This window comes from Gymnoscopelus microlampas, assembly GCF_963454915.1.
Source record: "Gymnoscopelus microlampas genome assembly, chromosome: 9".
Lineage (NCBI taxonomy): Eukaryota > Metazoa > Chordata > Actinopteri > Myctophiformes > Myctophidae > Gymnoscopelus > Gymnoscopelus microlampas.
Window position 1 is genome coordinate 57339746 of NC_139946.1, and position 24652 is coordinate 57364397.

General features: G+C 42.0%; 1 protein-coding gene across 1 annotated transcript; it reads left to right on the plus strand.

Moving 5' to 3' along the window:
• On the plus strand, positions 1-24652 carry slc30a7 (solute carrier family 30 member 7). Its single transcript, XM_084067530.1, has 11 exons — positions 1-161; positions 1422-1523; positions 3635-3748; positions 6527-6614; positions 6832-6961; positions 7650-7859; positions 13633-13677; positions 14392-14527; positions 18927-19017; positions 19282-19431; positions 22489-24652. The coding sequence occupies exons 1-11, from the start codon at positions 79-81 to the stop codon at positions 22534-22536; spliced, it is 1197 nt and encodes a 398-aa protein (XP_083923656.1). The 5' UTR covers positions 1-78; the 3' UTR covers positions 22537-24652.

The window sequence follows — 24652 nt, forward strand, 5'->3', positions numbered from 1 at the left end:
CTGTGTGTGTGTGCGTGTGTGTGTCTGTCTGTGTGAGTGTGTATGAGAGAGTGTGTTTTGGTGTAACTACACACACTCATGATGTTGCCTCTGTCAGTGAAAGATGATGAATATAAACCTGCTAAACTCAACCTGCTGGTTAAAGTCTCTGGATGGTTCAGGTAAATATAGATATATGAATATTCATAACTTATAACAGTTCTGTTAAACTCTCTTATTATTAAAAACTAAACACATGCTAGCATGCTAGGCTAGTCTTCCTAACTAGCCGGCTGCTTGATGCCATTCATGTGTATTGGAGCTAATGTTAGCCTAGCTAGCTCTAGCTGGCTAGCTGTGTTTTAATGTGTTTAATAATAACAACAACAACAGATTAATTCAATTAAAATATTTATAATTGTTTCCTTTAGATGTTTAGTCACATGGTGTCTGTTGACACAGTGATGACGTAATAGTTATTATATATATTATTATACTTAGTGTCTGTTGTGGTTGGTTAGCATCAGGGCTAAAGCTAGCTGGGCTAACTTTGACTAAAGGACTAGAGAATAAGCAAAAGAAAATAGCAGATCTACAAGCTCACAACGCGTCGCGTTGCGACGCGTTGTGAGCTTGTAGATCTGCTATTTTAACGCCACTTTTATGTGACTTTATAGCCTTTTAGATCAAGACTCTCGTAGATTTATTATAATCGATTTTGACTTTTAAAAATAAATCTCTACCAGAGTCTTAGCTCCACCCCCTCCATTTAGCCCTGAAACATCACCAACAAAGCCTGTATTTTTCCAAACATGAACAAATGATAAATATAACCTGTTTTACCCGCTTGACACACATGTTAACTAGGTGTCTGGTGTGTTTATGTAATGTAATAATCCATATTATTCAATAAATAAGTGTTTTAATGCCGTCTGTGGCCGATTCTGTTGGAAGTTCTCAACGGACGGTAGTCATGGGGCGCATCCGGTGAAAGCTGGAATTACACTCAATGTAAACAGGAAGTAAACGAGGCGTGTGGCCACAGACGAGATTAAAACACTTCTTTATTGAATAACATGCATTAATACATTACACACACACACCGGACACATAGTTAACATTTGATGCAAGCGGGTAAAACACCTTATATTTATCATTTATACATGTGTGGAGAAATAGGGGCTTTACTGGTGACGTTCCAGGTCAAACTGAGAGGCTGGAGATAAGACTCTCATATAGATACGAAAATAAAAAAAAACCTCGATCAAAAACGTCTATTATAGTCTTGATCTGAGGCTCATTTTAATACTTTTATCATGTGACTTTAACTAGTTATAACTCTATAGCTGATAGACATGCTGCCACATGTTTAGTGTACTGATAGCTGATGTTGTATTGATGATAAAGTATTGATCTGGTGTTTTAATGCATTTATTGATCAGATCTATCCTGGCCGATAAGACCTCCAGGAACCTGTTCTTCTTCTTGTGTCTCAACCTGAGCTTCGCCTTCGTAGAGCTGACTGTGGGCATCTGGAGCAACAGGTCAGTCACCATGTTATTATGATGGAGCTAACGTGCTAATCCTGTGTCTGATGCTAACCTCTAGTTCCTGTTTCTACTGCCACGTATGTGTACTGCTGTGTGTGTGTGTGTGTGTGTGTGTGTGTGTGTGTGTGTGTGTGTGTGTGTGTGTGTGTCACACTGTGTGTGTGGGGAAACACCTGAAGTAATAACATGCGTGTAAACAGTACTGTATATATAGTAAGTGTGTGTCTGTCTGTCATACTGTGTGTGTGTGTGTGTGTGGGGGGAAACACCTGAAGTAAACAGTGCTGTATATAATGTGTGTGTGTGTGTGTGTGTGTGTGTGTGTGTGTGTGTGTGTGTGTGTGTGTGTGTGTGTGTGTGTGTGTGTGTGACTATAGTTGTGAGGATCTACAGTAGAATAATAGTAATAATAAGTTACTAAATAAATATATAATAATAAATTAGTAATAGTAATTGTAAGGACATGTTCCTGGTTCTCACCAGAGAAATGGTGGTTTTATGATAATAAAACATATTTTTAGAGATAATTATGTTTACAATCAGGGAAATATTCAGATTATTTAGAGAATATAGCAAAAATAAATAGAAGATCTACAAGCTCACGATGTGTCACGCACGCTGCGACACGCTGTGAGCTTGTAGATCTGCTTTTTTCGGCTTTAGTGTTGGAGTTAAAATATTGCAATTTTTTAAAAAGATGACATTATTAAAATTGCCGTCCTAAAATGTTGATGTCATCACAAGGGTGTGTGTGTGTGTGTGTGTGTGTGTGTGTGTGTGTGTGTGTGTGTGTGTGTGTGTGTGTGTGTGTGTGTGTGACACAGAGAGAGATTGTGGAGCTTAAAACTCAGTGAAATAGAATTGAATGGTTTTGTGTCATTTATCTCAGAGTGTCAAACATGTAAATTCTTGGGGGAAATCTAAACAAAGCACCGCCTTGTTTATATTTGTTTTTGACCACACCCGGGGTCCCACAGGGCTCTATACTAGTACCCCCCCCCTCATCTATAATAGTAGATCTGGTTTAGAGCAGTGTTTCTCAACCTTACGGGTCCATTTGGTTCCATCTGTACACTCTCAGAGTTCTGGGGGTCCTTGAAATTAAAACGTTTGAGAACCACTGATCAAGTGCTGCTACAAGTTAGTACAATAATATTGTAAATATTACAGTAAGAATATTAAATTGAAACATTCAAAATACAAAATAATGGATTACTGTAAATCAGTGGTTCTCAACCAGTGGTCAGGGGACCACCAGTGGTCCTCGAGGGGGTTTCAGGTGGTCCCCAGCTAAATGATGGAGAGTTGGTAACCACAAATGGACCCTTAATACTGTACATGTGTAAATCTTGACCCGTAAGGGTTCATTTGGTTTCATTTTAGGCTCTCAAGAGTTACATTATTGTTAAACATCTGCATTACTTTATTAAAGAATTGTTATTTTGATCGTTTGAACGTTTGCCTGTCATCTCTCCTATGGAACCAACATCAACACTGCATGGATGGAATTGTGAACAATCCTACGACAACAAAATATTTTAAGTCTTGGGTCTGAGACTCTAAATGTCATCAAACGATGGTTCATCAAATAAATAATGGACAATGATATGAAAATGGTTGAAAACCACTGCTCTAAATGACATCATCCTGTGATAAATGACTTGGTATGACATAGACTGACATACTCACCCATACAGATACCAGTATTTAGGCTGTTATCAACATCTATTACCTGGTTGCTCATTCCACATGTTCTTTGACTGCACTGTGTAGTGTGTAGTTAACATTGTGTATCTGTCTCCATGTGTGTCTGTTAGTTTAGGCCTCATCTCAGACTCCTTCCACATGTTCTTTGACTGCACTGTGTAGTGTGTAGTTAACATTGTGTATCTGTCTCCATGTGTGTCTGTTAGTTTAGGCCTCATCTCAGACTCCTTCCACATGTTCTTTGACTGCACTGTGTAGTGTGTAGTTAACATTGTGTATCTGTCTCCATGTGTGTCTGTTAGTTTAGGCCTCATCTCAGACTCCTTCCACATGTTGTTTGACTGCACTGTGTAGTGTGTAGTTAACATTGTGTATCTGTCTCCATGTGTGTCTGTTAGTTTAGGCCTCATCTCAGACTCCTTCCACATGTTCTTTGACTGCACGGCTCTGCTGGCTGGTCTGGCTGCTTCAGTCATCTCTAGATGGAGATCCAACGACTCCTTCTCATACGGGTAAGAATACTCTATCTGGGTAAGAATACTTTATCTGAGTAAGAATACTTTATCTGAGTAAGAATACTTTATCTGGGTACTTATTACAATACTTTGATCTGTATAATTGAGCCCACTGTAAAAAGTTAAGGAAATACAGAGGTCTTTATCAAGGAGATAGAATGGGAGCGGACTGGAGACAGGTTTTTTGTCACAGTGATCCATGTGTCCCTTCCTTCTAAGAGTCACCGTGGGTCGTTCCAAAGTCGTGTTAGCCCCCCCCCCCCTTGTGGAAAAAAACGAAAAAAATAAAAGATTGATAACACAGTTTTTACCATGTTCGGCACCTAAGCTCTACTCTCTGAAAACACGGTAAAAAACGGTTTGTGTTAAAGTGGAGAGACAAATTGAGCTTTCCTTTAAGAGACACAACTTCTTCAGCTTTACCCATCATGTTTAGACTTTGTATCAAAGCCCTAATGATGATAAAAATTAGACTTTATTTTGTAAACATGTGTTTATTAAACACAGAACACTTGTTTAATCCGTAGGCTACAGCCTAACTAATGAGGCTGACGTTTTTACAATAATGCCAGACTGAGCTCTCTGTCCCTATGGCAAATAATAATAGTAACAACACAACATGTTCAACAATATGTAGCTATAGGCCTCAGGCCGCCTCATATAAACTTTTATAACATCTTACAGAGCGTTTGGTAACCTCAGCGAGATGCTCGCCCCAAAAAAAAAACGGTCGCCCCGGATCAAATCCGGCGGCCGCCAGGTACTCCTACATGTAAAACCTCAGTAAAATAAATGGGGGTGAGTGTGTTTTGGGGCGATCGTTCCGGTTACCTCAGCGTATGTTCTCTCTCTCGTGGCGCTGTGATTGTTTGACGACAGAGCACGTGTATTCTGAAAATGTCATCAGCTCACGAAAGCCTTTCTCCTCGACCACGCTGATAGTAAGCATAATATCTCAGGTTATCAGCTGTCAAATCAGTGATCCTTTCTGCCCGCTGGTCATCACTATGGCGAGGTTTCACGGTGAAGACTGACATTCTGTTGTGCTTGGGTGAAGGGCTTTGGGACCGGCGTCTGGCCTTAATGTGATTTGACATCACTGATGTTAATGATGAGAGATACGCATACTTTGTGTTGCACAATTTGCATGGCACTGTTTTATCCCACACCACTCTTGCTGCCATTTCCAAGCGGGCTCAACTCTATGGGAATCAACAAGCATGCACAAGCAGGACTAGCCAACAAGCACACGACCATGCAGACCGCCGGACAAACACAGACACACACACCGTTCCTCTCATTTGGAAAATATTTGATATGTTTTTACATCTTGAACTGGCTATTTTGGAACACAGTAAAGTTTATATTAATGTTTTTGAACAAGCCATTACAAAAACAAAGTGTGCGAGGCACAGTGTCACCTTTTTCACCAGCCAGTTTGCATGCCTGAGGATTACAGCATGTTTTTGTGAGGGTATTAACTATCCTAGGAGACACGGGGAGAACATGCAAACTCCACACAGAAAGACCCTTTCACCAACCCCGCCTAGGGTAGTGATTAATTTAAGATGAGAGAGTATATGAAGTGGTCACACTAGTGATGCAATACATCTTCCAGAAAACCCTAATGGTCTCTGATTTTTCATTAACCCATTCAGACCTGAGGCCCATTCTAAAAACACCTTCTAAATCCTGACCTCAGTTTTCTGAAAAACTTCAAAAATTACAACAAAATGTATGTTACTATACTGTACATATACTGTACACAGTAAGAACAACCCCCAAAGGGGTTCCTGTCCTGAAAGGTAAAGTTACAAATAGGGGTTCCTGCCCTAAATGGATTAAAAGTTTTAAAAAGTGTGTTTAAGTGGGGAAGCAACTGTCTTTAGTTCACTATAAACACAACTCAAGATGTCTGTGGAATTTACAATAAGTCAATTGTATAGATATTGAGATGTTTGGCATAAATATTGAGGTTTGTCCATATCTCTCAGCCCCAGAATTCACAAGTAAAATACATTTAAAAAAGAGTGTTAAAATGAACGGTAATTGAAATTGTACCTATCACCATTTACTGTTCGGGCAAGTAGAACATGACCTGTACCTAACGGGCAAGTAGAACATGACCTGTACCTAACGGGCAAGTAGAACATGACCTGTACCTAACGGGCAAGTAGAACATGACCTGTACCTAACGGGCAAGTAGAACATGACCTGTACCTAACGGGCACGTCTGTGAACACAGTTTGTCAGACGTGTCCAAAGAGCAGCTCTGAATCCTAACAACAGATCCTAGATCAGATAAACCACAACACGCTACATTAATCAAGAGTACAAAGGTCTCTCACACACGCACACACACACACACACACGCACACGCACACACACACATATTGATCTCAATATAAACATGTGTCACAATGAATAGTTCATGTATTCAATGTTTGCTTTAAGTGATGTTTCACCTGCAGCTAAATGCAGCTCCATTAATAATGACATTAATGACACTATTAATGAATGAACAATGATCATGTTTTTTGTTCTACATTCATTTGGTTGTTATTTCACATGAAATAATATGAGTATAGGTGTGTGTGTGCAGAGGTCCTGGCAGGTCTATAATGTGTGTGTGTGTGTGTGTGTGTATGTGTGTGGGGGGTGTGTGCGTGCAGAGGTCCTTACAGGTATATAATATATTATATATGTGTGTGTGTGTGTGTGTGGGTATGTGCGTGCAGAGGTCCTAACAGATGTATAATGTGTGTGTGTGTGTAGGTATGTGCGTGCAGAGGTCCTGGCAGGCTTCGTAAATGGATTGTTCCTCATCTTCACAGCCTTCTTCATCTTCTCTGAAGGAGTGGAGGTAATGTAGTATTATTATTATTATTATTATTATTTTTATTATTATTACAGTAAAACATTCAGGCTGAAAGGATAACATTCCATTGTATTGAGTTCATGAACAGAGCAGAATAGTAACACATTAATACATCACATATAAATATCTGTATGAACAGAGGAGAGAACATGTGATGTTTCTATGGTCTTTATCAACATGTACTTTCTATGTTTGCCACCAGAGGGCGCTGGAGCCTCCAGACGTGCATCATGAGCGTTTGCTGCCGGTCAGCATAGCTGGACTGTTGGTCAACCTGGTGGGAATATTTGTGTTCCAACATGGAGGACATGGACACTCACATGGAGACTCAGGTACTGTGTGTGTGTGTGTGTGTGTGTGTTTCATTTTACTGTAGCTCCACTGTAGCAGTGAAATAACCCTTCAAACAATAGACCCCTTAATAGACGACGTCACACTGATAAGAACCAGTATGCGCGCAATGAACCCCATTCTGTCAGGTCTCACTAGGACACGCCTCACTAGCCAACACACAAGGGGGGGGTGGGGTGTGATGAAACCAGCGCAAAACAACAGGTTGAGAATTGTTTGTGTGAAACAATCACCAGGGGTCTATTTCACGAAAGCGGAATTACATTATCCTGGTTTAAAAGGCAAATCCAGGTTTGACAAGCCTGCGCTGTTCAGCCTGGTTTATTCAGTTCCACGAACGCCAAGCCTGGCTGAGAAGGAGCGGCTTTGTATATATTTGCCTATAAGTTGCTCCTGAATTAAGGAATCCAGAGAATAAAACATGTTTATTGTATGACCTACTGTATGGTTCAAGAGTTATAGGACAACATGTGGACAACATACTGACCCACTGTGCAAGATCCTTGACTGTCTGTCTCTCATCCTGTCTCACTCTTGTCTGTCTCTCTCTGTCTGTCTCTCATCCTGTCTCTCTCATCCTGTCTGTCTCTCATCCTGTCTCTCTCATCCTGTCTGTCTCTCATCCTGTCTCTCTCATCCTGTCTGTCTCTCATCCTGTCTGTCTCTCAGGTCATGGTCACAGTCATGCTCTATTTAACGGCAGTGCGACCCACGACCACGCCTCCAAACACGACCACGCCTCCAAACACGGGGACAGTCATCACGGCCACGCCCACGGAGGTCACGGCCACGCCCACGAAGGACACGGGCACGCCCACGAAGGACACGGGCACTCTCACGGAGGTCACGGGCACGCTCATGACGAGCCACCCTGTCACGGTGAGTGATCCACTTCTACACTGTGTGATGTAGCACCACAGACCTCATCCATGAGTTGTACCTTGTTGACTAATCACGATCTCCAACGATATGAAATACAATACCAACTGTTAGAGGAGAAATAAATAAAGATGCTCTGATTAAGATGTTTGGGACCGATCACTGGAAGCAGTATCTGCCGATCCCGATCTTACCGATCACAGTTAAATCCATACATTCTTCTACTTATTCTGTTACTGTAGCAGCATTTATATATGTAATGGTTCTTCTTACACAACATTGACATTGTATATTAAGTATAAAAATGAGGAGATGAGAAAGTAACATGAATTGACAAGTGTTTTATTGCAGGCTGAGGCAGCGTGCAATATTTCACACTCTAGAGACTCTCTTATAGACACAACTTGGAGATTTACAGTAAACTGTAGCTTTCCTGTGGAAAGATAAAACATATAATTATGTGTACAACACACAATGGCCCTCATTTATCAACGCAGCGTATAAACCAGCGTATATTTTTCCATATATTCGGCCGTACACCAACGTCGAAGTCACATTTATAAACGCATCCTACACAGCTGATCCGAGCTTACACTTGGTCCCAGCGTTGATAAATGTCATGCCTCTCTCTCTTGCTCTCTCGCTCTCTCTCTCACACACACACACACACACACACACACACACACACACACACACACACACACACACACACACACACACACACACACACACACACACGCGCCCGCCCAACTTTGTCTTTCATGTCCGTGTCCGTAGCGTAGCGGTACATGAGACTCGGGCGGAATGCAGTGATTCCGTGCCGCCACGTTAATATTGGAGCGTCGGGTTTATATCCTTAACCCAGCCAGGTTGTGTAGCCTACATAACTCTCTATGACATAACTCCATAACATAGGACAAGCTACTGTAAGTTTGTAGACCTCACTGTCCATGAAAAGGTGGCCGCCGGCGCAAAAGCGCTCGTATATTTTTGAAAATAGCAGATCTACAAGCTCACAACTCGTCGCGATGCAACGCTGGCTTGTGAGCTTGTAGATCTGCTATTTTCAATACAGACAGATCTACAATCTTATCTGAATGACTGTTAAAGCAGTTTGTTTAAATTACTTTATAAAATGTTATATTTTCACAGCGATTATTTATTAGTGTAGATATACAGATTTAGGAGTGGATTGTGTGTCCAGATGCTTGTCAGACAGTCAGACAATGCTGCTCCGCAGGTCTAGAATGGAATAAACGGGTGCAGCCAACGTCAACAACTGGTCTCGACCAGACGTGAGATTTCAGCGTACCGTAGGATGAAGCCCACGTCAGGATATATTGATAAATGCCGAAAGGTGCGGTGATCTCGCTGTACGCTCATTATTCGGGCTGCACCGCGTTGATAAATGAGGGCCAATATGTGCACCAACAGACAGCCATAAACATTTCAGTCTCTACAGACTCTCTTAGAGGCACAACTTAGAACAACTTAATTAATTAAATCTTAAAATAAAAAATAGATTATGTGCTCATTCTGTACAACACACAACATGTTCACCAACAATAAACATCTCACTCTCTCTAGTCTATCTCTTTCTTAGAGAACTGCTTACTGTATGCAAGCTTTTTTTGTGGAAACATTTTATAAATACGTCATAAAATAAAAATGAGAATAACTAATGTACACACAGTCACATGAGAAACATTCTCTCTAGAGACAGAACTTATACTGTAGCTTTACTGTCAACAAATAAACTCAAACTGCAACATAAACAGGATATAACAAAAATATAAAATATAGTTTCAAGTCAGTTTGTCTGCATGTAGAAACTAACAGACACAATAATAAGTGGGCAAACAAGTTCACAGCAATAATATAACAATATATAATATCTGTGTAGTGTGTAGGTCTATCTATCTATAACTTTATTTCAGCTGAGGTAGTTTATCTCTGTCTGTAGGTCTATCTATCTATAACATTATGTCAGCTGAGGTAGTTTATGTACTCTTTAGAGAGTAGGGAGAGAGAGAGCCATGGGCAATAAAGTGCACAGTAAATACAAAAGAAAAGAAAATAAACATTGCAGCTCTATCTGTAGGCCTGGATAATGGATAATGGATAATGGATAATGGATAATGGTTATATGTCCTGAGGCATTTCTTGTGACTTTTAGAAAGAATGGGAGAGGGAGAGGTTAGAGTTCACAAAGCTTACTTCTGATTAAGCAGCATGAATGGCAGGTTTATGTTGGTAAATAGAAACATCTCAGCATTTTTGGGAGTTAACTTGTTCTTCTTCTCATCTACAATAAGTCCTGCTGTACTGAGAAGACGCTCACTATCTACACTAGTGCAAGCTGCACAGAGATAGGATGGTGCTGCTTGTGAGAGAGCAGGAAAGAGGCCTTTATTGTCCTTCCAAAAAGCAAGTGGTTGTTGTTTTCCTGGGATAACTGTCTCTGATAGATACTTATAGTTATCTGTGATGTTGTGTTGTCAGCGGCTTCATGTTGCCCATCTTCAGCCAACAGTTCATCATATATAGCCTGTAAGCCAGTTGGTGGTACCTTCTGTGGGGGCTCTGTGTCTGAGCCGCTCGCTGCTAAAGTCTGTTGCTCCTCTGCAGTGTCCAGGAGGACGTCAGAAAGCACCGTATCTGTGGCTTGAGGGCGCCGTGGAAACATGTGTCTTTATACCTATCAGAACAAAACAACATGTGTCTTTATACCTATCAGAACAAAACAACATGTGTCTTTATACCTATCAGAACAAAACAACATGAAACATTCATTCATTCATCATGATGGACTTCGTAGGTCTTGCTTAACTTTTGATGAGTCATGGGCTTGCCTGGCCTCACAGCATAGTCCACATGTGTTTTTATTCTATAGTTTATATTAACTACTTATTTATAAATCAAATTCAGGTGAATTTGAGTGAAATGCAAACCATCCTATCCTACACTACAGGATAACACAACACAACACTATTGTTCAATTTTATCTTTAAGCATAGCCTCTTTTATCAATCATTTAGGCCAAAGCTACTAGATAATAATAATATGTCTCTCGTCTCTTCTCTCTGTCGACGCACGCACGCACGCACGCACGCACGCACGCACGCACGCACGCACGCACGCACGCACGCGCACACACACACACACACACACACACACACACACACACACACACACACACACACACACACACACACACACACACACACGAATGTGAAGTTCTCACCTTGGATGGAGGACTGTCACCAGGGTGTACAGACGCTCAGATTCAATGTCACTGAATCTCTTCTTCACAGCTTTGGTTGTTTTCACACCATGGTCAGTCTCTTGAGTTTTCTCCAGAAGACGAATTAAAGCGTAGCAACAGTACTGTTCCACCGGGTGGGGACGTCCTGCTGGAGCCGTTTGAGGTGATGGTCAGGGCCGTTAATTTCGTTCTGAATATGGAACAGTCTGGAGTAGGCAAGCTGAGAACGTCTAAAATGACCGACGATGCGTCGCCCAGTTGTGATGATATCAGTGATGGCACGCTGTGCCAAAACGCCCTTGTTCACATCGAGCTGGAGTGTGTGTGAGCCATGCACGAGACTTCTGCATCCCTCATAGCCTTCTCCATATTCCTGGCATTATCCCGTAGAATTTCTCTTTGGGATCCCCATGCTGTGAACACGGCTCTGAAAGCCTCAGCCATAGTTTCCACGGTGTGTGTGTGTGTGTGTGTGTGACCCAGAGTGAAACACAAGTTCATCTCCAACTGTTCATCAATAAACTGCACAGTTAGGCTCAGTTTTAGTCATAGTCTTTTGAATAAAATTCCATTTAGTTTTAGTCATATTTTAGTCATCTGAAATGTTTTAGTATTTGTCTAGTTTTAGTCGACTAAATATCATAAGATTATAGCAGACTAAATCTACAGTTGATTTAGTCGACTAAAGTGTATGTTGGCGGTGCCTTGATGGCGTCGTAATGGCTGATTTTACACTTGGTGCATGTGGAAATAGCCGATCTACAAGCTCACAACGCGTCGCAGTGCAATGCGTTGTGAGCTTGTAGATCTGCTATTTTCAGAGCGGAACCAAACATAAAGTGACTTGTCTTTTAGTTCTACTGGATCTCTTCTCCACTAGATCCCTCTCTAACATTTTAGTATACTTTTTATTTGTTGACGAAAATGTCAATAAATGTAGTGTTAGTTTTAGTCATCATGGCTTAGTTTTTATTTCGTTTTTATTTCGTTTTTTTCAGTGAAAAAAGGTAGTCCAACATTTTTTGTCATAGTTTTTGTAGACTAAATCAACACTGACATGGACAAAGGAGACACACTGGAACTCCAAATGTCTCTCGTGAAGCCGGTTGACGCCATCTTGTCGTCCTCCATAAGGCTTTCGATGTGCCCGTATATGGTCATGTATAACATCAGTGAAATGTTAAGACCTGGAAGCGTGTATGGTGGATCCAAGCTGGAAACGAGGCGTTTGAACCCGACGTCTTCCACAACAGACAGCGGCTGATGATGGAGTCATACTGTATGAATTCCATTGCTTTTGTATTTAATCCTTTTAGTTTGTAGCTGTCGTTGCTGTAGGGATGCTGTCGTTTCAAAGTCTCTGTTACGGTCAGCTGAGTGAGTGACGTTTGGGTTGCTGCACGCTCTTCTTTCTCTTTCCCTGCCTTATTAGCGCATGGATTAAAGTTCTCAGTCGCCAAGACTGATTTCAGTCATTTGGATTCCATAGAAGCCAGCATATCTTCCATGGAAGCATGTTGCGCAGCAAAAAATAGCCGATCTACAAGCTCTCAATGCGTCTGCGACGCATTGAGAGCTTGTAGAAAGGCTATTTTTCGGTTATTTTAAGATTAGAGCATTTGAAGTGGTCAAACTAGCAATATGTTCAGAAGCATCTTCCATAATATCTTAATTGTCTCGGATGTTTCATATAAAAGCAAAGAATCTGTGTCTTCTTCACATGGTTGGGCAGTATGTAGAACGGCAGGAACAATATTACTAAAGCGTCCTAATTTTACATATTGTATTCATTGTTTAGGAATCGGCGCTAGCGTGCGTGTGGGGGATCCTTTCACAAGGATTCACAAATCGCACATTTAGGACATTTTCAGTCGTGAGATTTAATTTAGCTTTAATCCAATATAGCGCGAGCTGATGTTTTATACTCATCATATTCCTTGATGTGACATTTCAAATGTCTTGGTGTTGTCATGGTGTTGAAATGCTTTGGAAGCGGTTAACCCTGAACCCAAACGGTAAATTTGATGTCCTTCTCCAACACTTTGTAAAACCTCCAGAGCGATGACGTCATTGTTGTTTTGTTTTTCACCCACATGTAGAGACGGCCATGAACTCTATAACATGATCTATGTTGAAACGTCATCTGATCGGCCCGCGGCGATCTGTTTCTGATCACTCTGATCAAAGCTGATAGAGGTTATCGGCTGATTGCAATCGGTCGCCGATCGATCGGAGCATCTCTAGAAATAAAGTTCACAAAGTTAGTTTAGGAGTTTATTTGGTCCCCCCCCCCCAAACCTACCATGTACCCCCCCCATCTCTACCATGGACCCCCCCCATCTCTACCATGGACCCCCCCCCCATCTCTACCACGTACCCCCCCCCCCCCCCCATCTCTACCATGGACCCCCATACAAGACTTGTGTTGTTAAAATGTTTCAAAACATAAACGATGTGATGTTTTTATATGGTGTTATTTATAAAAGTGTGTTTAATGTGTTGTTTCAGATGAACACACACCAGGGAAAGGTGCCAGTAAACAAATCCTACAAGGTGAATATACCTGTCTGTCTGTCTGTCTGTCTGTCTGTCTGTCTGTCTGTCTGTAGTACTGCTCTGTTTCATAATAGAGGATTCCTACTCTACTGCCGGTGGTGTTGTGGCCAGTAGGCGGCAGTCATACACTGTCAACTACAGAGACATACTCTGTGTGTGTGTGTGTGTGTGTGTGTGTGTGTGTGTGTGTGGTTATCATTGTGTACACATTTTAAGTTCCAATAGTCATCCCCACAATATTGATATTAAAGTAATTGGTCCAAAATGTTGAGGCCCATGCACAGTGGTAGAATGAACTCCTCACTGATGTCAGGACAGCAGAGACACTGAAAACCCTCCTCTTCAGGAAACACTACCCTTCCTCTTACTTGTTGTCAATTAGTTATACGAGCTCTTGTTTTATTGGATCTTGTTTATTTGATACATTTATTTGTTTTAGCTCTTGCTCATTTGTTTGTCCTATTGTGTCTCATCTGTTTAAGACAGTAGGAAGCTGATATATTACACTTTTACCTTAGCTCTAGGTATACTCGTAGTTGCTTGTTTTAGAAGAGAATGCACTTCAGACTTCTGGTGATTAGTAGTGTTCTTGCCTACATATGTTGAATGTACTTATTGTAAGTCACTTTGGATAGAGTGTCTGCTAAATGACTGTAATGTAATGTAATGTAATGTAATGTAATGTAATGTAAAATATGTAATGTGTTCCAGGTGTGTTCCTGCACATAGTGGCGGACACACTGGGCTCTATAGGAGTGATCATCTCTGCTCTCCTGATGCAGAGATATGACCTGATGATCGCTGACCCTGTCTGCTCCATGCTCATCTCTCTGCTCATAGGAGTCAGGTACACACACACACACACACACACACACACACACACACACACACACACACACACACACACACACACACAGAGGGTGGGGTTAAACCACAGCACCATGTTTAGTGGTTCTACTGGGAGCAGAGCAGCTGGAGAGACCACAGGGTGGGACTGAAGACCACCCTGTACCCTCCCTGACACCACCCTGTACTCTACACCCTCTACACCACCCTGTACCCTCCCTGACACCACCCTGTACTCTACACCCTCTACACCACCCTGTACCCTCCCTGACACCACCCTGTACTCTACACCCTCTACACCACCCTGTACTCTACACCCTCTACACCACCTTGTACCCTTTACTCTACAAACAACATGGTCCCTGTAACAACACATTTTGACATGGTGGTCCGTGGCGGTCCTGTAACGGGCAGGGTACCCGTGGATACCCGTTTGATGGGTGAAAAATATACTTTTATACGTTGACGGGGACGGGCGGGTCTGAACTAAACAGGGTGAAAATCAGAGAGCACTGTTTCTGCCCAAACAACGTGACTTGTGTAACTTAACACAGCACAACGGCATGGAGCACGCTGATCACTTATCTGAACTCACAAAACACATTGAACATCCTGTTAAACCTTCAGATTAAAACCATCTGACAACGTAAATAGTGACACAATGCGTAGTGCTTATGTGCACGTTCGCGCGTGTGGCTAAAGCTCACCCCTCCGTCTTCACTTGATTTCTGAAGGCTTTGTTGAAGGCTGCTCTCTTTTTCAACACACTTTTACATTGAGTCTGTCTGTAGGCTATTTATATTTTACTCTGCTTGTAATCACGGGGTAAACGGGCGGACAACAGGTCCATTACAGGATCGTATTTTGAAATAATCACGGGTGACGGGTCGGTCTACGGATCTGATTATAGACGGGCGGGGTGGGCGAGGGTTCTCAAAATTGGACCCGTGCAGGACTCTGGTCCGTGGCCAAATACATATCATGTTGGGGGTCTTTGACATGATAAAGTTTGAGAACCACTGATATTACAGCAACATACGTTTTTTTTTAAATGTTAGGATTTAGAAGACATTTGTAGAATCCCCCAGAAGCAAAGATTTTTGAGTTAAAAATGTTTTCTTTGAAAATATATATATATATTCAAAGATGTGCTAAATATATTCACCATAGAGCACCGAAGTCTGACGTAATTTACACATCCTACCTGGGTCACGGTCCCCCCCCCCCCCCCCCCCCGTTCTGAATCCCATAGACGTGTTTAATATCACGTCAAATAAGAACTGTGTTCCAAAAATAAACAAATGACCCCGGTGGTTTGACTCTTATGGATATGAAGCATCAACTGACGGTGAGAAAACCATAATGTTACTTCCGACAAATTAGTTACATTTTCACCAGAAACAGACTGTATCAACTATAAGTGACTGACTATCATAAACGATACAGAACCTCCTCCCTGACAATATCACAGAGACAGTTTGTTTATTTTTGGACCACAATTCTTATATGAGACGATTCTAAGATGACACAATGTTATTCTCCATAGAGACATTACTTTATGAACCTGGGGATGAACGAGTGACGTCAGGACTTCTGTACTCTATTTTGAAAACAAATGGCAGATCTACAAGCTCATAGTGCGGCACTCAGTGTCACACTCTGAGCTTGTAGATCTGCTATTTTTGAATAGCCAAAGAAATCTAACTGACACGGATGCGTTAATGCTTATTCTGACCGCACACTTGTAAGTCACACAGGATAAGATCATGGCTGATAAATGGACTATTTGTATATTGAGTACAATGATCAGATCGTGTGTGTGTGAGTGATTGATTGATTGATGTACTTTATTTAGTAAGACATGAGAACAACAGTACATGGAAGTACAAATTCACAATACAAGGTCTACTAAACTGGAAGACTCATAAAAGCACTGAGCTTGTTTCAAATGAGTTCCCCATGCACACAAATCATGATACATATAAGAGACAGACAGATATACACACTACTATACAGAATGTCATACAATCAGCTTACAGGTTACTGGTATGAGACATAAGAAATATGTACAAGAAAAATGACATACGTTCGGGAGGGGTGTGTGTGTGTGTGTGTGTGTGTGTGTGTGTGTGTGTGTGTGTGTGTGTGTGTGTGTGTGTGTGTGTGTGTGTGTGTGTGTGTGTGTGTGTGTGTGTGTGTGTGTGTGTGTGTGTGTGTGTGTGTGTCATTGAGCCAGATGTTTCAAAGTGCTTCCAGTGGTTTGGTGTGTGTGTGTTGGCTTTGTGGTGGGCGGGGCTTTCACGTTAATGACAGACCTGTCCTCCAATGGCCTTGGCTCATAGCTGGTTGATGACTCTGTGATGTTTGACCCTCACAGGCCTCCGTACCGTGACCTTTGACCTCATCTAGCACGTTGCCACATCATGGTCACTGCTTCTACACAGTGTTGTTTCTGTGAGAGAAAAGCAACTAGGTCTATGAGCTTGTAGATCTGCTATTTTCTTTTTTTGGGGGGGGCTTTTATGCCTTTATTTGGTCAGGACAGTAGGCTGACAGGAAATGGAGAGAGAAAGAGAGATGGGGGGAGACATACAGCAAAGGTCGTCGGGAACGGGAGTCGAACCCGCGACACACTGTCATGCTGGATTACCAGTTTATGTGGTATGAGCCTGGACCGCTAGGCCAGAGCCCGCGACCCCACTTGGGGCCGTGCCCCATAGTTTGAGAACCACTGCATTAGAGCCATGATAACCTGGCTTAACGTTTATACATTCTAGTGTGTGTGTGTGTGTGTGTGTGTGTGTGTGTGTGTGTGTGTGGTGAACCACAGTAACTCTGGGTCTGAACAGAATTCCTTTAACCAAAGCGCTGAACATTGTGTGAGCTGTGAGCTCATAGCATACTTCATGTTCTCTAATGGAAACACAGTCTTCTCATCTTAACCCATTCAACCCCGGGAACGCATCTGTGTCACTTTACATTTCTATTGAGAAATAGCAGATATTGTAGATCTGCAATTAAAAAAAAACAACAATCATAAAAATTTGTGCAAATCTTTGAATATATAAACTGCTCAAAAAAAGTTCGGAAACTTAACTTCTGTCAATTATACTTTAATAATAACTTTAATAATAACAATTGGTATTGTGTTTTATATCATTTCTATCGTTGATTAGTCACCTTTACAACGAGGTGCGGCTTGTAAGGATCGGGCATTCGTGGAATGAGCAACACAGCTAAACGTGTGGGTAGCGGATCCAAAGAATTTGCCAAAATCACCCAATAAGCGATTACCAAGAGCGTTGGTAATCGCTCTTGTTTTGAGTGACCTGCCAGTATACCTGCTGAGAGGTGTGTGTCAGTAGTCACAGGTGAGTGACTGGAACCTGAACATGGGTTCTGCAACTTTGTTGAGTTAGTGTTGATGCTCCAAGCAGTAACACTGACCTCATGGAAAGATGCCACGTTTGTCCCTTCAGGATAAGGCCTGTGCAACAGGGCAAGTACAGCTGGTGTTCCGTTTTGCAGATTACACATTATTTGATGTCAGCCCTGGTACCATTTTGCAGGCAGGTGTGTGCCAGTCACAGGTGTGTGCCAGTCACAGGTGTGTGACTTCTAATGAACGTTAGACTCTTAAAACATACGTCTCTGCTTCTAGTGACTGAACTAATTCTGGTGGTAGGTAGGTCTCAGGGGTAGAGCGGCTGGATGGTAACGTGAGGTTCCCAGTTCGATCCCGGGCTCCCCCTGAGTTAGTGTAGAAGTGTCCTTGAGCAAGACACTGAACCCTACATTGCCTCCAATGAGTGGGTCAGCTCTAGCTTTGCCACCATTGGTGTGAATGTGGGAAAAGTGAGGACGCTGGGGTCGACTGTTCACCGCTTCACCTCCTAATGTATGAATGAATGAACCATAGCGCTGTAAATCGCTTTGAGCACTTGGAAAAGCGCTATAAAAATGCAATTCATTATTATTAATTCATTGAACTTAATAAACTGTCTGGAGTGAATCACAAAAGCCTGTGTAGACTTTAAATTAAATAGCCCTTTAACAGATACCTTTAAAAACAGCCAACAGACACAACCTCGGCCGCCATTTTGGAGAAGGCAAGCTGTATAAAGATATGAAGGTTTTCATACGACTAGATTCTGCCAAGTCCCGGAAAAGACTGGTCGCTCCAATGAAGTGCATCGGCCAATGAGGTGTCTAGGTTTATATATCTATGAAGTGCATCGGCCAATGAGGTGTCTAGGTTTATATATCTATGAAGTGCATCGGCCAATGAGGTGTCTAGGGTAATATATCTATGAACTGCATCGGCCAATGAGGTGTCTAGGTTTATATATCTATGTTCATGACCTTTGTGTTTGACCTGTGTGTGATCTTTGACCTTTCAGTGTGGTTCCATTGTTGAGGGAGTCTATCGGGATCCTGATGCAGAGAACTCCTCCTTCTCTAGACCACACCCTGCCTGAGTGCTACCAGAGGGTAAGAACACCATGTTTATCATCTTATCTTAGTTTGAATTCATTCATTATTGATTAAAAAAATCTGTAATCATTATGTCTGCTCTCCTCCCAACACACACACACACACACACACACACACACACTCATTACACACAGGGGTGTCGTAGTAGAGGAAAAAGAATGTGTCCGGTCGCGAGATTACTGTAACACTTTCTGTGTGTGTGTGTGTGTGTGTGTGTGTGTGTGTGTGTGTGTGTGTGTGTGTGTGTGTGTGTGTGTACAGGTACAACAGCTCCAGGGTGTGTATAACATCCAGGAGCCTCATTTCTGGACTCTCTGCACAGACGTTTACATCGGAACCATCAAACTGCTGGTCGCTCCCGATGCCGATACACGATGGGTCCTCAGCCAGACACACAACATCTTCACACAGGTACACACACACACACACACTTGAAATATTTATGTCCACATAAACAGAAGTACAAGAATGCCTTGTACAAAGGACATAAACACTGCAGTCAGATAAAGGGAAAACAGACAGTTACAAAGTGCATGTAAGGCAGAATATTGATACCAAATAGAGCGTCTTCCTATAATAGCTGATATTGAGCAGTACCTTGCTAATTGTTTAGCCCTCCTTTTGGAGAGGACGGCCATTTGCAGGCCCTTCACAACCAACTTGTGTCCTAGAGACTACCAAAGATAAAAAAGTTTACATCTGTAGCCTAGCTGAGAGATGGTCTGCTCTAGCTGATGATATTTTAGCACTTTGGTTAGGAAGGCTTCCTCTAAGCTGTAATCAAAAGTACAGCCGACCTCCAGAATGAACACCTCCCTATGGTTTTCATTAACAACAATGACATCAGGGTGTTAGCTGACATGTTAGAGCACACAGAATCATCATTACACAGGTTAAACATGTTATAATGTTAGAGAACACAGAATCATCATTACACAGGTTAAACATGTTATAATGTTAGAGAACACAGAATCATCATTACACAGGCTAAACATGTTATAATGTTAGAGAACACAGAATCATCGTTACACAGGTTAAACATGTTCTAATGTTAGAGAACACAGAATCATCATTACACAGGCTAAACATGTTATAATGTTAGAGAACACAGAATCATCATTACACAGGTTAAACATGTTATAATGTTAGAGAACACAGAATCGTCATTACACAGGTTAAACATGTTATAATGTTAGAGAACACAGAATCATCGTTACACAGGTTAAACATGTTATAATGTTAGAGAACACAGAATCATCATTACACAGGTTAAACATGCTCGGCTTCACAGTAGAATGCTTATACAGCATGATGGAGGACCTGAAAATAGAAGTGATATCTTTTGATATCAGATTCACTATTCTGTCATGCCTACTTATGTAGAGTCCCCTGTATACATGGCACCCGTTTAAGATGTGGGACATGGTTTCAGCTATTTGTTCATGACCATGATGTATACAGTGAGGAGCATGGTTGCCTGGAAACCAGATGGAGAGGTTAAGTTTAGATGGTAAAACCTGCAACCTTGCTTTCAGAGTAAAGACAACAATGCATTTGTCTAAAGAAACATTTAAAGCAGCAGGGAGACATGCAGTCTTCAGAAAGAGAGACAGAATGGTGGGAGGGAGACATGCAGTCTTCAGAGAGAGAGAGAGAGAGAGAGAGAGAGAGAGAGAGAGACAGACAGAATGATCCGCAGCAGGGAGACATGCAGTCTTCAGAAAGAGAGACAGAATGGTGGGAGGGAGACATGCAGTCTTCAGAGAGAGAGAGAGAGACAGAATGATCCACAGCAGGGAGAAATGCGGTCTCAGAGACAGAATGGACAGCAGGGAGACATGCAGTCTTCAGAGACAGAGACAGAATGGACAGCAGGGAGACATGCAGTCTTCAGAGAGAGAGACAGAATGGACAGCAGGGAGACATGCAGTCTTCAGAGAGAGAGACAGAATGGACAGCAGGGAGACATGCAGTCTTCAGAGAGAGAGACAGAATGGACAGCAGGGAGACATGCAGTCTTCAGAGAGAGAGACAGAATGGACAGCAGGGAGACATGCAGTCTTCAGAGAGAGAGACAGAATGGACAGCAGGGAGACATGCAGTCTTCCCTTGCAACCTCAGCTCGGTCCAGTGTAGAGCCATATGAAATCCGTGTTAACGGAATCGCGGACGGAATCGCGGAAATTACCAATAAAAATGGAATTGGAATAAAACACGGAATATTGCAGAATTTGAAAAAAAAAAAAAATCGCGGTAAAATATTTTTTTTTACCGCGAATTTTTACAAATCCACGGGACACCACCATTTTGCATGGCCACATCCTACTTTATAAACAGTAAAATCCACGTAGAAATAGTCTTAGAAAGACGATAGAAACAATAATACATGCGCGACGCCATTTTGCGCATGCTCAGACCGAAGTCACCGAATTATTTTGGGAACATTTTTGCGTATAACACAACAAGGGCCATGTATGGACTGTTATATCTTGAACATTTATTCATTTCCACTTACCAGACACTTTTTTTTATGGTAAAAATGAGCATAAAAAGCAAAATACAGAATTCAGAAATATTAAAATGGAAAAAACAGAATTTGGGAAAAAATAAAACGGAATTGGGAAAAAAATAAAACGGATTTCATATGGCTCTAGTCCAGTGTTGTCGCTGCCTTTGCTGTTGTGCCCATAAGAGGCGACCTCGGGCATTAGTCAGTGTGAGTTGGTGTTCTGTTCCACACACAGTCATAGATGCTCTGACAGAGATACTGGGGTCAGATATAAAGTCCTCTGAGACAGCCATCGCCTCAGAGTTAGTCCCTACCCACTTCAAAGTAACATCAGCCCAACACACACACACACACACACACACACACACACACACACACACACACACACACACACACACACACACACACACACACACACACACACACACACACACACACACACACGTCAGTGTAACACCCAGGATTTGAACCCTGGTCACTTAAGTGAAACATCATCTCCGCTAGTGTAAAGGGGAATGGTTTTAAAATGGGGGAGATGTGTTTCATGGTTGAAAAACATCTGTTTAGAGATACGTTTACAATTTAAAAAAAGATTGAGCTTGGGGTTATGATTAGACATTTAGAAGTTATGTTTAGGATTAGAGATAGAGTTATGCCTGATTAACACGTTGCATCGTGCACCGGAAAAAATATCGGATCTACAAGCTCATAACACGTCGCACTACAACGCGTTGTGAGCTTGTAGATCAGCAACTTTTCGGCTTTAGTTGTAAGGTTAAAAATGGCATTCATTCACTCTCTTAAAATGATGTCCTCACAAGTATTCTAATACTGTGTGTGTGTGTGTGTGTGTGTGTGTGTGTGTGTGTGTGTGTGTGTGTGTGTGTGTGTGTGTGTGTGTGTGTGTGTGTGTGTGTGTGTGTGTGTGTGTGTGTGTGTGTGTGTGTGTGTGTGTGTAGGTGGGTGTGAGACAGCTGTACATTCAGATCGACATGGCGTCGATGTAATAAAATAAGGTTCTTTGTGAACCTTGTGGGACCAAAGCCCCTCCCCTTCTGTGCTGCTGTCTGTGGAGAAGCTCCGCCCCCGGCTCCTCCCCCCCCCCCACCTTTATAAGGCTCTGACTGGCCCGCCCCCCCCCGGCCAAAGCCCAACGGACCAATGACAAAGCAGCTCTGCTAACTGGACGGCCAATAGAAGGACACGGACCGGCCAGCGATGGGAGCTTAAACCTCCTCTCCATAAATGGACATAAACATTTTAAATAAAAAAATAAAAAAAGCTGTCTAAGTACAGGAACTGTCAGGTGGAAACCTTGTGTCTAAAACGGTTACTTTTCAGAACATCTGTGTGTCATTTTAACATTTATTTGGCTATTCAAAAACAGCAGATCTACAAGCTCATATCGCGTGCCGCAATATGAGCTTGTAGATCTGCTGTGGGTTTTTTTTTAATGGTGTAAATGTGTGCAAATCTTAAAATATATATATTTTTAAAGTGAACATTTGTAACTCAAATCTTTGCTTCTGGTGGATTCTACAAATGTCTAATAAACTGTTTTTTTGAAGGGAAAAACAAAACGTATGTTGCTATAATATCAGTGGTTCTCAAAAACGATATGTATTTGGACCGTGGACCCCCATGTAAAAATATGTTGTTCCAGGGACCCCCAGAAGTTGTAACAGAGTTAAAAAAAATGTTCGCTTTAAAATAAAAGATTTGCACACATTTTACACGATTTAACAAAAAAATATTGGTTACATATTTATGAAACACAAACACAAACTAATCACTTCAATTTGATTTATTTCTCTCTTTTTTTTCTTCCCGAAAATAACCGGTCTAGAGCGGCTATTTCTGCTGGTTCTGTGTGACACTAGTATGATGTGACACTAGTATGATGTGAAAGGGCATTAATGTACGGAAGAAAACTAAAACATACGTTAAAAAGTTATGCCGCAAAGTGGAGATACAAGGTTTCTGCCCGACAGTGACTTGAGTACCAGGAAGTACCGGGAAGTACAAGGTACGGGAACATCCTGTACTTCCTGTTAAGACAGGAAGCAGTCGGTTAATTTCCAGCCGACAGTGAGAAGGAACGTCCACACATACGTGACAAGTGGCCGGAAGTTCCATCCATCATATGGGTGCATCCACACATGAAATAATACATTATATCATCATATGGGTGCATCCACACATGAAATACAAGTTGACGCTAGTTGTCCGGCCTTTTCTGGCCGTTACTCAATGAAAAGCGGAACCCGGATATGAGTTTCAGACGGGCATCGGGCGGTTTTTCCAGTGTTTCCTATAACATGGGAGTGGATGGGACTTCTGATGACTTGCATCTTATGTGTGGATGCACCCTATGGGGAAAAACCCCATATAATGGCAGTGGATGGAACGTATGTGTGGACGTACCTACAGAGAAAAAGTTACAACTCTCACATTTCTGCCGCCTCCTCCTCCTCTGACGTGTTACAGTGAAACTGGTGACCTGCGGAAATATGTGACCATCTTGAAAAATGCCAACCAGGTTCATGTGTTCACGTTCAACCAGATTAAAGTGTTACCAAACAAACCTTAACACATTGACATCGATGTGAAGTCCACAGGATGGTCACAGATTTCTGCAGGTCACCAATGTCCCTGTAACACGCTGGAGGACAGAGGAGGCAGAAATGACAGAGTTTTAGGATTAGTCTAGAGAGAGAGAGACACCGTATTCCTCTGAGCCGTCTCTCTCTCTCTCTTTTGTTTTCATCTCATCAATGTTTAAGTGCCTTTTTCATCGACCAATCGGAGACAATCGGAAGCTCCTCCCACTGGACCACCGGACTTCCTGTCACATGATGTGAGGACCCCCCCTCTCTCCCCCCCAACAGAAGAAGGACTAAAACAGAGTGGTTAAGTTGACGTCTTAAAGGGACATTTCAACCAAAACCCATCTTGATGTTTGTTTACGTTCATTCCATGTTTGGTTGTAAAAATGTTTCTTTTATAATTCTGGGTTTAATCATTGAACTGTGTCATTTATATATAAACCATCTCATTATTATTAACATGCTGGATTTAAAGGCTCAATCCCCCAAAAATCTTCTTTTCCGTTTGTTTTTTTGG

Coding starts and splice junctions, on each gene's coding strand:
- slc30a7 (XM_084067530.1), top strand. CDS start 79: ATGATGTTGCCTCTGTCAGTGAAAGATGATGAATATAAACCTGCTAAA. Junction 6,615..6,831: donor TCTTCTCTGAAGGAGTGGAG/GTAATGTAGTAT, acceptor GTTTGCCACCAG/AGGGCGCTGGAGCCTCCAGA. Junction 13,678..14,391: donor CAGTAAACAAATCCTACAAG/GTGAATATACCT, acceptor AATGTGTTCCAG/GTGTGTTCCTGCACATAGTG.